At 48.2% G+C, this 12,165-nt stretch overlaps 1 protein-coding gene across 3 annotated transcripts in view; it reads left to right on the top strand.

Moving 5' to 3' along the window:
* LOC120901411 (serine-rich adhesin for platelets) overlaps nt 1-12,165 on the top strand; it is a 36,167-nt gene that overhangs the window by 19,316 nt on the left and 4,686 nt on the right. For all 3 annotated transcript variants that reach the window (XM_040309355.1, XM_040309337.1, XM_040309346.1), the window contains 2 exons: nt 5,878-7,133; nt 9,705-11,775. In XM_040309355.1, coding sequence (XP_040165289.1) covers nt 6,082-7,133; nt 9,705-11,775 — 3,123 coding nt within the window. In that variant the 5' untranslated portion in view covers nt 5,878-6,081. The remainder of the gene's footprint in view (nt 1-5,877; nt 7,134-9,704; nt 11,776-12,165) is intronic.

The following is a 12,165-nucleotide window of genomic DNA, read 5'->3' as shown; positions in this document are numbered from 1 at the left end:
CAACGTGTCTAAGCGAATGTTTCCTCAACGCTTTCGTTGGCGCTCAACGCCTGGACGTGATATCGATTCACGTGACTGCCCCCCGGTGTGGTCCTTTCTCTTTCGAGCGTACTGGGTGAGGTTTGGTGCAACGTGTCTGGCAACGTGTTGGGGGCGGGGGAATTATGTCCACGGTGCATTATTAATAATTGGGCTACTTTCACTCACTACGTCACGTAGGGCCAGTGGAAGTAGTGTGGACAATGTGCCTGCTGGATCGTGCCATTGATGATATTCGATAGTACCATATGTGGAGCACACACACGTGTGTCGTTTTGTCACTCAGCGTAGCAGATGCCTCACTGGAATGGAAGATATGCAGCGGTCACCAGGTGGAAATGGAAAACCAGTAACGGCCTGCATACCCTCGGTCGGTTGTTTTTCTTGCTCCAACATTGCACCGCGATGTGTAGGTTTGAATTGGTTTCGATTCGCCATCCTTTTTCGGATCCTTTCCATCTCGCGTCGCGCTCACTAACCTGTCAATGTCAATGCCAGCGCGGTTTGACGGTTCGTTGCCGTTTCTCCGTTCATTGACGCGCGTCTCAGGTCTATGCCTTCTTTTTTTCTTATTTAGCAGTGTTGCGGTAGTGGCGCCTCGAGCGTACTAAGAGTCACGGATGGTGTTGCTAAGGAAAAAAAAACGCACGGAACAGGCTTCTGCTAATGACCCGCTCGAGGTAATCAGCTGGTGCTGCTGCTGCTGGGCCGGTACAGTGCATACAGTGTAAGGGTTGCCGTTTAAACCTGCTTATCTTCTCTTATGCTGCGTTGTTATCGTTGTCGTTGTGTTTGCTTCTTTTCGTTTGCGCTCAACCACCTGCACCCCGGATCGTACCGGATCGGTGTCTGATCGATGTAAAGTGGTTCCGGATCGGAAGTAAACATTAAAAAAAAAACCACTACTACTACTCGGCCGCTATCCGTTTGGTGACATTGAAAGTTTGTGTTTATTTCGTAGCGGTGTGGGTTCCGAACCGAACAATCGCCGCATAGATATCGAGCGGCCCCGTTCGCGCACACATTTGCATGAACGGTTTATACGCGGTTGGTATTCGGGACGCGTGTACCGGTCCCGTTCGAAAGTTCAAGGGTAACTATTTCGATCGTTGTTTCCACTATGTGGCGTATGTGTTTGTGTGCGTGATGGAAAAGGAGTTGAATTCTTTTTTGTACTACTTCACTGCAGTTAAAAGGGAAGGTGATGAACCACAATAAATAAACAAACAAATGCTATGCATAGAGTGCACTGCGGGTGGTATACACACATACAATATCAGCTCGTGTGTGTGTGTGAGGTAGAGAAAGTTTAGTTGGGTTTTGTTTGGATACTGCAAGCAATGATAAAAGGGCCCAGGGGTAGGAAGAGAGTGCATTAAAAATCGATAGAAATGCTAATCAATAATATTCGTGTGCTAAAACGGCGCTGAATGTCTTCTTTTATTCGGTGGGTCGCCATCTCCAAGCTAAATTTAAACCATTTTCATTTCAAACTCTCAAATTGTTAGTTAAAATATTAGTTTTTCATCTTGCAATAAGTATGTGTTAGAGGGCAATTTAAATGAACCTGTATCAGCGAAATATGAATCAATCATTCGCTTACCCTCGGTTAGCCCTGCCCATTCAGTGGAAAGGAATTTAATATGCCGTTAATAAAAACGTTGCACCACAGCGGTACTACGCCTCAGTATTGAACCGTGGGAGTTTGAACCGGAGACACACAAAAAGAAAAACACGCTATACAAATTTGAGTCAAACGACTTGAGTCAACGTCTTGATTGAAATGTGTTTGGTTTTTTTGTTGTGTGCCTTCGCTGTTCATTTAAATTCTTTACTCATTGTGCTGAGTTCTTTGTGCTTCGGTCCAGCTACAAAACAAAGCCCACAAAGAGAGATGTGGTGCTGAGGGGGAGTGGAGTTTGTTTTTCACGGAATGAAACATATTAAAAATGATAAAAGTGTGTCACCGTTGCATGCAGCCTGCAACCGTTAGGCCACAAAGGCGGTCCGAGAGCCGAGCGCTCTCACAACCCTTTTTAAAGCGTACATTCATCCCCTAATCGCCGTTCCCGAGACACCTTCGAAACGGACCGGTACTATTAACGAAAGCTGGATTTAGGCTTGCACTTAATAGTTTGGTGTGCTATACTGGGCACACATCAAGCGCGCGCACCATAAAAGCACTATAGCACGAACATGAAGCGCTCGGCGCGCCACGGCCAGTGCCTGCCGGTGCATTCTGCCAGAAACCGCGGGGATGTTATTTCAGTCCGTTACGGACGCTCTGTCATAAATATGCTATTAGTTGCAAGGTGTGTTATTTGATCCAGATGTTGCATTTCCCTACACTTTCAGTTGTCGTTCGTACCGGTTCGATTTCGGTTGTGAAAACAGTTATGAACAGGTAGTATAAACTGGAATGCCGCTTCGGAGGGTACTTTTAATCGCTTGCCTCGTGTGATTTAAACACATTTATAATGTAAAATAACAGCTTAACAAAGAGAAAACAAATGTTTTGGACCGTTCCACGTGAAAAAAGAGAGAAAAGAATTGAGAGGACTGCAGGTGTCGAGAGTGATATTGGGCACTCCAACATTTGATCTTAAATGTTAAAAGAAATTTATTTTCTACCTCGTCAGTCGTTATATATGCTAAGTCATTGGTAGTTCCTTTAGCTCAATCGATTCAAATTTTTTTTTTCTTGTCTGTTTTTATTCTGAGTTTTAATCTGCAATTTTTACGACAACGTTGCCTTCAAACTAAGATCTATTTCCTACACACACACACGCCTTAAAGAAAACCCAACCCCACGACCTTCCTCTTTGTTTTGTCTTCTGTCTGTTTTTTTTCGGATTTGGAAAATTGCCCACTTTCAACACGCCTCAATGCCGAATTTCGCATTTTAAATTTTCACTTTTGTTTTCACGGATTCGATTTTCTTCGATCGCAAAAGACACACGGCTGCTGTGTACGACAACAGTGCAATGTCGAAATTCCATTAGCAAGATGAGGCGTTAGAAACCGCCCGGCGCTGATCGATCATTTCATATACATTTGCGCCTGCCAGCAACATTAAAGATTGGGTGGGAAACCGTCGTGTCTTTGCCGTCATCGTTGTTATTGTTGTTGTTGTTAGTGTGGATTGGCCACCGCGCATAGTAAAGACATCACGCAAGGAGAGCCCACAATTAACGGCAAGGTGAAAATCGGTCGGATAGCAAATCAATCGAATCAGGCAACAGGTGTCCGCCCGGGGTGGGTTGTGTGAATCCATAAAAAAAAAACACTCCAGCAGCATTACATAGAGAAAGCATAGCTTTTTCCTCCACATACGCGAAAGACGCTACATTTACGCGAAAATTGTGGTTTGCCAAATGGATTTATAATTAGTCACCCGAAGATTGGCACGAAGTGGGGGAAGTTGACGTAACGATCGAGGATGATTGATTTCGTTCCCATTGCTGGTTGTGGTGAGAGTGTGAATAAAAAATTGCTTTATTTGATTTTCAATTGTACGTGCATGCCTGGCATCTTCTTCGTGTGCGATGCAGAAGAAGGAAGAAAGGTATGATTTAAACGATACGGCAAGAAACAAGCCTATTAAACGGGCAGCTTCACTTCCCTTACTTTGCACTAGGAAATAAACCAACGTCGTCGTGGCGAGATGGGGTTGCGAGAGATTAAATAGAAAACCGCCCAACTGGACCAGTTTCGAGCAGCGTGCGTTAACTGGCGGAGCTTTGTGTGAGTTTTTTTTTCCACACAGGCACGCGATGCTAATAATGCACGCCATTTGTCATCCGATGGTACGCTAGACTGTTCCGACGGCATCAAACCGAAAGCCAACTAATGATGACGAGTGTGGAGGTTTCTATCGCCTCTTTCCCGTTCGCGGGGAGTTTTACACCTTTAGGCGATGGTTAATGTGCGTTCTATTACTTGCTGTACCATTAGCTCCAGATGGCTTGCCCGCCGGTTGACGATAATGAAGATGTGTGGTCCTGAAGGAAACGACCCAACACTTACCTATATGCTGCCTCGCAGATGCTCTCGACTATAGAGACAGAAGCAGCATACATTTTCATGATGTGTGAGAAGTTCATCTTTTCACATTCATCAGAGATGATCTTGATCGTTTAAAAAGCACCGAATCATCGCGTGGCTCGATCTACGCTGGAATTCGTTCGTTGTCTTCTACCTAGTCCATGTAGAGGTAGGAAATGGGCCCTGATTTTGTTAGCTTTTTATGGTGCAGACAGTCGTTTCGGAGGATATGAAGCAACCGTGATAGAACAGGGCAGTAAGACACGGTTCAGAGCATCGCGCTTGCTACACGCCAGCTACAATCATTGTATAAAAACGGTGTCAAATAAAACGTTTCCACCACATGGAAAGCGGAAAGCTCGAGAGTTGGCAGAATGACAAAAGCAGCTTGACGTGTGGCGAAATTATTTTTCGACTGGCAAAAATTGTAATGACACGTTTCGTCTGTCACCAACGAGCAAGCGTTAGGCCGCGGTAGAGCGGACTTTAATTTTCCACACCACGGTAAAGAGCGACAGAGAGATTTCCGTTGATGGGCCCGCATGTGTGTGTGTGTGTGTGATGTGTATGGCCCCAATTACCCGCCATCCATCGTTTGTCACCGTTGTCAGAGTAGGCCGCGGTAAAGAGCGGAACGATGATCATCCAGATCAAGCGTTTGTAACGATGCCGGCGATGATGAACATGCTGCTGACGACGCTACCAGTGTACAGTTGTTGTCACCAAATTGTTTTACCATCTTTTGAAAAGCCTTTACACATTCTGTAACTGGAATGATGAAGAAACGCTCTGGAAGCGTCTTGATCATGGAGAAGGTTTTGAGCCGTCTAGACGGGCACGTTCGACCGTTGTCAGGGTCGCTATCAGTGCAAAAGCGTACAAGTTTCTATGACGAAAGCGAACGGTTCAATGAATGGAGTTCCGTCGTTCGTAGTAAACACGGGTCGAACGTGTCACCGTGGCACGGTCGGACGTCCGTGAGCCGTACACTAACCAACATCCGGATACACGGTACAAAAACCCTGGGACACACCTAAACAAGTAGTGCATCTCGTAACCGGTTGGAGAAACATTGACCGTACCGACGATCCCTGGCTACACATGGGGTAGTTCGAGGTAGGCCGCAAACACACGACCGTCCAAGTCGTCGCAATCGATCAATGGAAGAAGCGTACTGTTTAATGTTCCCCGTTCCTTTGCCTACATGGATGGCAGTGAAAGTGTAATGCGAAGAAAACATTCGATCCCGCCACGGCATTTAAATCGTTGGTAATGGGATGCCGAGCTTGTTGCGATGGGTGATGCTGGGATCCGCGTCAACCGAACCCGACACGGGCGAAACGCCGATCGGCAGATGAAGCAGATGTCGATCGGTATGATCGGGATGCTGATGGAAAAGACATGGTGTAATAATAATGCTCGGTTGGCGGTTTTACTTTCGCACGGATGTAAGTAAATGTTACGCGACACTGTGGGAAGAGAGGGATAGAGTATTGAACGGAGAAATGGACGGATGGATCGTTGTGATGCAGTCGTTGTGGTCTTCGTCATGGGAGATGAAAATTGACATAGGAAAAAATGAATTGCCTCGAACGGGGTGAACGTCATTGGACCCTGCCTTGCGGACACACGCAGATGGTGGTCATGTTGCAGGTTTTGCCCGTTAAGTTTGTTCGCTTTGGATGAAAACAAATGCCCAACAACAAAAAGATACACTGTTTGTTTTGTAGCAAAAGCTTGTTTGATGACCCTAGAGGCTAATGGTACGCTTTACTTTTCGATTCTTCTTTGCAGGTTTGAATTCTTCGTAATACTTTTCGGCAAGTGCTCCCAGGAACGTGACCGTACTACCATTGGCACCACGAGGACAGAAGAATGACCAGCACCTCACCGAGTGCTACTGTATCACCCCGTAGAGTAGTGTTGCTGTGAGAAAACAGTGGAAACGTTTACAAAGGGTGCTTGCTTACCCACCACGCAAACCCCCGCACAAAGTAGATGTTAGAGCTAAAGTTAAATCGAAAAGCGTCCAGAATGGCACGACTCGTGGCATTGGTGGCACTTACCGGATGTCTAGTGTTGCTCGCTAGCCATCCACCCTCTGCACAAGGCCGTGTGATCGTACGGCGCCAGGCAGAAGAAACCATGACAACCGTCCTGCCAAACGATGCTCAAACGACAGCGGACGACATGCAGGAGTTGACAACCGTGCCTCCGAACGATGATAACGCGGCAAACAGTAAGGTGGCGACAACTCCACCACGACCCAACGATCGTTTCGAACAGTTCCCGGCAGATGGTATGAGCTCGGACAGTGCGACGCTCGAACAGCAGTCGGCCGATGGGAGTGCGGCGGATGAGCCAGCGTCCTCCCTGTCGGAAACGGCCGAACAGCTGTCCAACGACACGGACGAGGAGGCGAGCGTATCCGGAACTACGTTAGCGCCCTCTGGCGAAGAATCGATGGGAAGTGATGCCGAAACGCTGGAAGACGTTGGTAGTGCGAGTTCTGCATCGCAATCATCCTCCAGTCAGCAGCAGCAGCTATCGGATGAGACGGACAGGAGCGAGGATACAACGGAAGTGGCCGAAACCATCGTGAACACGGCCGCACCTGCAATCAATGAAATTACGACACCCGCTCCGACCGCTGCTCCCGCCCGTTCGCTTGTAGCAGAAGGATCTGAAGGGGAGAGTGTGAGCAGCAGTGGTGCCAGCGAATCGGCCGGATCGTCCGAGCCACGTGCATCGGAACCGTCGGTCGAGTCGGATCAAAGTTCAGTGCCCGAACAGCAGCAAAGCTCGGAACAGTCCGGGCAGCAGCAGGGAACCTTCGAACAGGACTCGCTTGCTGAAGAGATTAACTCCCAGCTTAGGGGCGATGGGGATGATAATGATGATGAGGTCGCCGTCACTACGACCGTGGTTCCGCCGCTTGCCCCAGAGGTCGAAACGATCAGCCCGGCAAGCCCGGCGAATCGCTCCGACGATGGCAGTGCACCGGCCGCAATGGTATCCGACGGTGCTGGCGAACGGATCGAGTTAAGTAGGTAAGTGATCAACGGACAAATAGCGCACCAAGCGCGCGGATGGAGATAACAACAATGGGGTGCTCATTTTCGGGAGGGCTCTAATGATCGATTGCCGCACCGTTGACCATCTTCGGAATGTTGGGCCAGTTGGGATGGTGTGCCTGTTTTTGTTACACCTTACCAGCGCAGACTCTCTCTCTCTCCCTCTCAATCCGTATCTTGCCAGATGGGCGCTGTGTTCAGTACTAATTTCGTGCGCGGCCTCGTTTTGTGGCGCGAAGCGAGAGTGCAGGGCAAGCAGGCACAAGTGGCCGCACTTACGCTCATGATTAAACATCGACCACCGTTATGATTTGTTTTTGGTAGCGCGGGGAGCGGCAACGAGCGCCACAACAACAATAATCGTCTAATTTCATTTCCTATCGAATCTCAATCGCTTCGCTGAGCGCTTTCCCGCGGCCTGGCGGCCAGCTCGTCGCGCATTTGCAGCAGTTGGCGCGTACGCGTGGCCTCGTTTGTTCGGCGCCTCACTCTTTCCTGTGTTGGTGGTGGTAATGAACGAAAGCGAACAAGAGGCGGAGAAGGAGGGCAGCTGCGAGCGGGACCATTTTACCCCCAAAAACAGTTCCACCGGATTGACGTAGGAGCTGAGAAATCTTCCTCCTTTGCGTTACGAAAAACTAACACCTACCGATACCGGGCCCAGAAAGGAAAAAAAGGTGTGAAAGCGAGACCTCCTGTTCATACGTCGGGCAACATACTCGTTTGAGGCGAAGTTTTCAATGTTCTCCATCCATCTCTCCATCGCTGCGTTTTCTTTTCCCTTCCCTTTGGAAAAGTTTCGAATGATAAACATCGGGGTACCGCGCGTTTCGCTTCCACGCGCGATCGTCGTCGCGCCTTTTGCTGCGCTGCTTTTTGAGTGCTTTTCGATCGAAACTCGCCGGCCGATCTGTTATCGTTGTACCGCCCAATTTCTCAATCATGCACTGATTTTCCGACCAATTTTCTCTCCCCCCACGATCTCACATCGGGTCGATCTGGTTTGCCTGTTTGTGTGGGGAGGAAGAAAAGCGAAAAAGTGTTATGGTTTTGTGTTTAATGCTACAAGCCTTTCCTCCAAATCGATCCGTCGAGGTGAGATCGAATCGATCTCTATTTTTCACTCACTCACTTTTGGGGGAGTTCTTTTTTTGTTTTCTCGGTGTGTCCATTTCGCCTATTGTTGGGAGCTACTTTTGGCACCGATCGTGATTGTTATTGGGTTTGGTATGAAGCTGTTCCGGCTCTGTGTACAATAAAGAGAACACTGTTGTTGAATGATCTATTGAACCATTAGAAGCGAACCGTACGCAACGTTGCCGATGGTACCTGTATGATTGCTGCTGGATTTTTTTGGGCTGTTGTTTTCCCCTGGTCGTTATTTGGGTGCGCCTTTCGTGTAAAACGCATTACGGTGGTCGGTGGAAAATTGAATAGAAATTATGATAAAATTTAGCACAACACAATCAACCGTCGGCAGCACTTGTTGTTCGGCGTTTTTTGTTATGTTTTCAATAATTTGTCCGTTGTGGTGTATGGGGTTGCTTCTATTCGTTCACATGATTTCCCCTCCCGGCCCGGAGGTAGAAGAGGTTCGTTTGGTTAGTGGCACACTTTATTCGGGCGGCAAACTATGCCGAAACTCGGCCTAAAACAATGCCAAAACTTTCCACACAAATGTGAACAGTACCTTTTCGGGAGAGTGTAGAGATGGATGGTTGGTGCGTTTTTTTTTGTTATAGTTGCTTGCCGATAAATCATCGATACATTTTGAAAAGTGGGATGAGATTGTTGAGTTTTTTTCTTCTAATGGCAGCGTTCTTTATGGCTCAGTTCTAATGCGGAGGAAATAAATTATGGCACGAATTTTACTACCGAGCGCCCTAGATTTGTGAGATGTAAACGAGTGTTCTGATTCTTGATTTAATTCGATTAATTGTATGTTAATAATAGCATACATTTTAGGTCAACGTTTTGGTTTTCTTTGGGCTCAAAATAGAAGCAAAAAAGTACAGGATCTACAGAACTATAGCAGTTTAACTATTGAATGACTTTAGTCTCATAATAAGACTCATAATATCTCAATATATTTAATAATGTTTTGTTAAAATATGATTCATTAAAACGCCTGAGGGGAATGTACATCCATTTGCTCATAATCATTATTTATACGAAAAATTGGCTTTATCAAAATTAACAAGAAATCCACGACGTACATCTATGAATTTGATTTTTCAATCTGGTGCGCTTTCCATTGTGTTTTTTTCTCGCAGCTTCCCCTATATTTATTATTGGACCCTATCATTATTGTGAACCGGAGCTGTACACGCTTGAAGAGCCTGTACCGTTTGTACAGGTTTTTCCATACATTTTTTAAATACTTTTCTCGCGATAATGGCGCCATTACCACTGTGCGGTCTGATTTCGTTTCTAAAATTAATCGCCCTTATCACCCTTATTACGCGTACATCTGCCAGCGGTAAAACCGATAAAACGTTTTACTCATCGATGTGATTACACACCATTAACCTTCTTTTCCTTTTGCAGGTACACGGCACCATCAAACAGCTCGACGGACGGTACGGCACTGCTCAAGGAAAACTCGGCCGTTGAAATCGACTCGTCCAATGACGACGAGGAGGATCGTCTCACCACGGAAGCTGCTTTACCGGTGACCACCCTGTCAGCGCTAGATGTTGCAACGGACGACGCATCCCGCGCAAGCGAAAGCGTAGAAAGAAACAGCTCACTGTCGGTAGAAAGGACGCAGATCGAAACGAACGCGTACGAGGAGAGTTCGAATGAGGTGGAACGCAACCAGACGCTACCGGCTCGTGCCAAGAAGGGCAAATTCTTGGACCAGTTCAACGAGGAAACTACGGAGGACAATGACATTAATCTGCCGAACGGGGCCGCATGGGCGCTTGCCGGGATGCGTATGGTGGAGCGAAAGCAATCGGACGTTGGGCAGGCAGTGAGCGAGAGCACTGAAACGGTACGGGATGACAGCGAGAACGTGGTAGGAAACAATACCCTGAAGCAGCTGATGGATTGGGCCATCATAATGAAGGAGGCAGACTTTGCCAATAGTTCGTTCGTACGCTCTACCGTATCGTCTGACGAGCCTGCCGGTGCAAAGGATAGACGCACGTACGCGAACAAGGTTCCGGCCGTTGAGAATGGAGCGGACGTGCTGAGCGAGGAGAATCGGTTGACCGCAATCGTTACAGAAGCCGCACCAACCAAACCGGCTGCAGAGGGTGAGAGTGTGGCGGCCGAGACAGAGGATGGCAATGTAGTCGACACGACGTTTGTCCCCTCAACGGAGAGTCCCGATCGCAGTGGACAAGAGTTGGAAGATTTCAAATTTGAAGATCGCTCCACCAGCAGCACCACGATGGCGAATGAGGTGGCGGGTATTAGCGAGAGTGTAAACGCTATGCCAACCACCACGAGACGCACCTATGAGGTTAGCGAGAATGTGGACGAAAGTGAGGTGTCTCCGGGAGTGCGCAATACCCCGGAGATTCGAACCACCACAACGACGACGACGAGCGCGGCTCAACGATCGGACGTCAGCACGGCGTTCGGCATGTTTGAGGACGTTCCGGTAACGACCTACTCGCCGGCGGCACCGATCCTAAGACGCACTGAGCAAACGACACCTCCAATTCCGCTAACCACCATGATCACGCGTATCGCAAGCACGATGCCGGTAAGACGTCCCACCACCATGCAGCCAGACTTTGCCGCCATTACTACCACCGATTTACCGGTGCGAGAGTACGCCAGCACGGACATGGGTAGCGGTGCCACATTCACTACCACGGTAGCGAGTAGCGAATCACCGATTGTGCATGATACTGCCGACTCGAAACCACTGGACCAGCAGGACTCCACGGAATCCTCGGAGGTGAACCAGAATCTGCTGAACCGCACCGAGGATAAGCTCATGGTGGCAACATCGACGGTTGCAAGTGTTACCACCGTTGTACCGAACCTATCCAGCGCTACGCTAACGAACAACGTCGAGTTTGATGACGCTTCCGCTGGCGAGAGCTTGATTGGGCAGTCTAGCGTCACTACGGAACGGTCGGACCCACCGCAGATGACTACCGACGAGTCGGCCGATGATGGCGGCAAGGTTCCGATCGTGTTAGACGACAAGCATGTGTACGATACGATTTCCACTACGGTCGCTGCTGCTACGACAACTACGTCAACCAGCAGCCCGTCAGCGATCACAACAACCGAGAGCAGTTCAGGATCGGGACAGTCGGTTGGTGTGTCGGCGGAAGCGTACACAACACGCCGTACCATCGATCGTTCCATGACGACGACGGAACTGTCCGAGGAGGAATCGGTCACAGAGGAAGACTACATCGAGCTGAACAATGTACCGGCCACTGGTGGCAGTGGTGGTGCGTCGCAGGGTGATGGTCAGAACCAGACGGACCTGTCCGGACAACAGCAGGGAGTCGCACCCAAGCAAGGCATTAACGGTACGACGGAACAATCGCAGGGTGAGCCGGCAGCAGAGGAGGACAGCAGTGTGGTCGTGGCCGTTGTAGCCAGCATTGTGAGCGTGATCGTGGTGCTACTACTGATTGCGGCCTTCGTAAGTATTATTGGTGGCAATGTCGAGGAACCATCTCCGTTATTGGCGCCTTGCGTCTGAGTGACGCAAACGTGTGGATGAGTGTTAGGCGAGAGTGTGAATGGAATCGAATGTACGAGTTTCTTCCGTTATGGGTGTTTTACGTTTTCTTATGGGATGGTACATAAGGTTGGTTTTTGGAGTAGATTACAAATAGCCCAAAAGTGTGGCTGTTTAATTCCTTCTTTACATAAATGCAAGATAATCGATCAAGTTACACGATCGATACTGTAATTATAAACAATATTTCAGAGCAAAAACATGTTACAACTTCTATTATAACAACATATTAATGGAAAAAGCTAACTCGAAATCTGTACAAAAATCAACTATTTATAATCAATACGATAA

The sequence above is a fragment of the Anopheles arabiensis genome, chromosome 2, assembly GCF_016920715.1.
Source record: "Anopheles arabiensis isolate DONGOLA chromosome 2, AaraD3, whole genome shotgun sequence".
Taxonomy (NCBI): Eukaryota; Metazoa; Arthropoda; class Insecta; order Diptera; family Culicidae; genus Anopheles; species Anopheles arabiensis.
The sequence above is the reverse complement of the archived record's forward strand: the minus strand, read 5'-3'. Positions and strand labels throughout refer to the sequence as shown.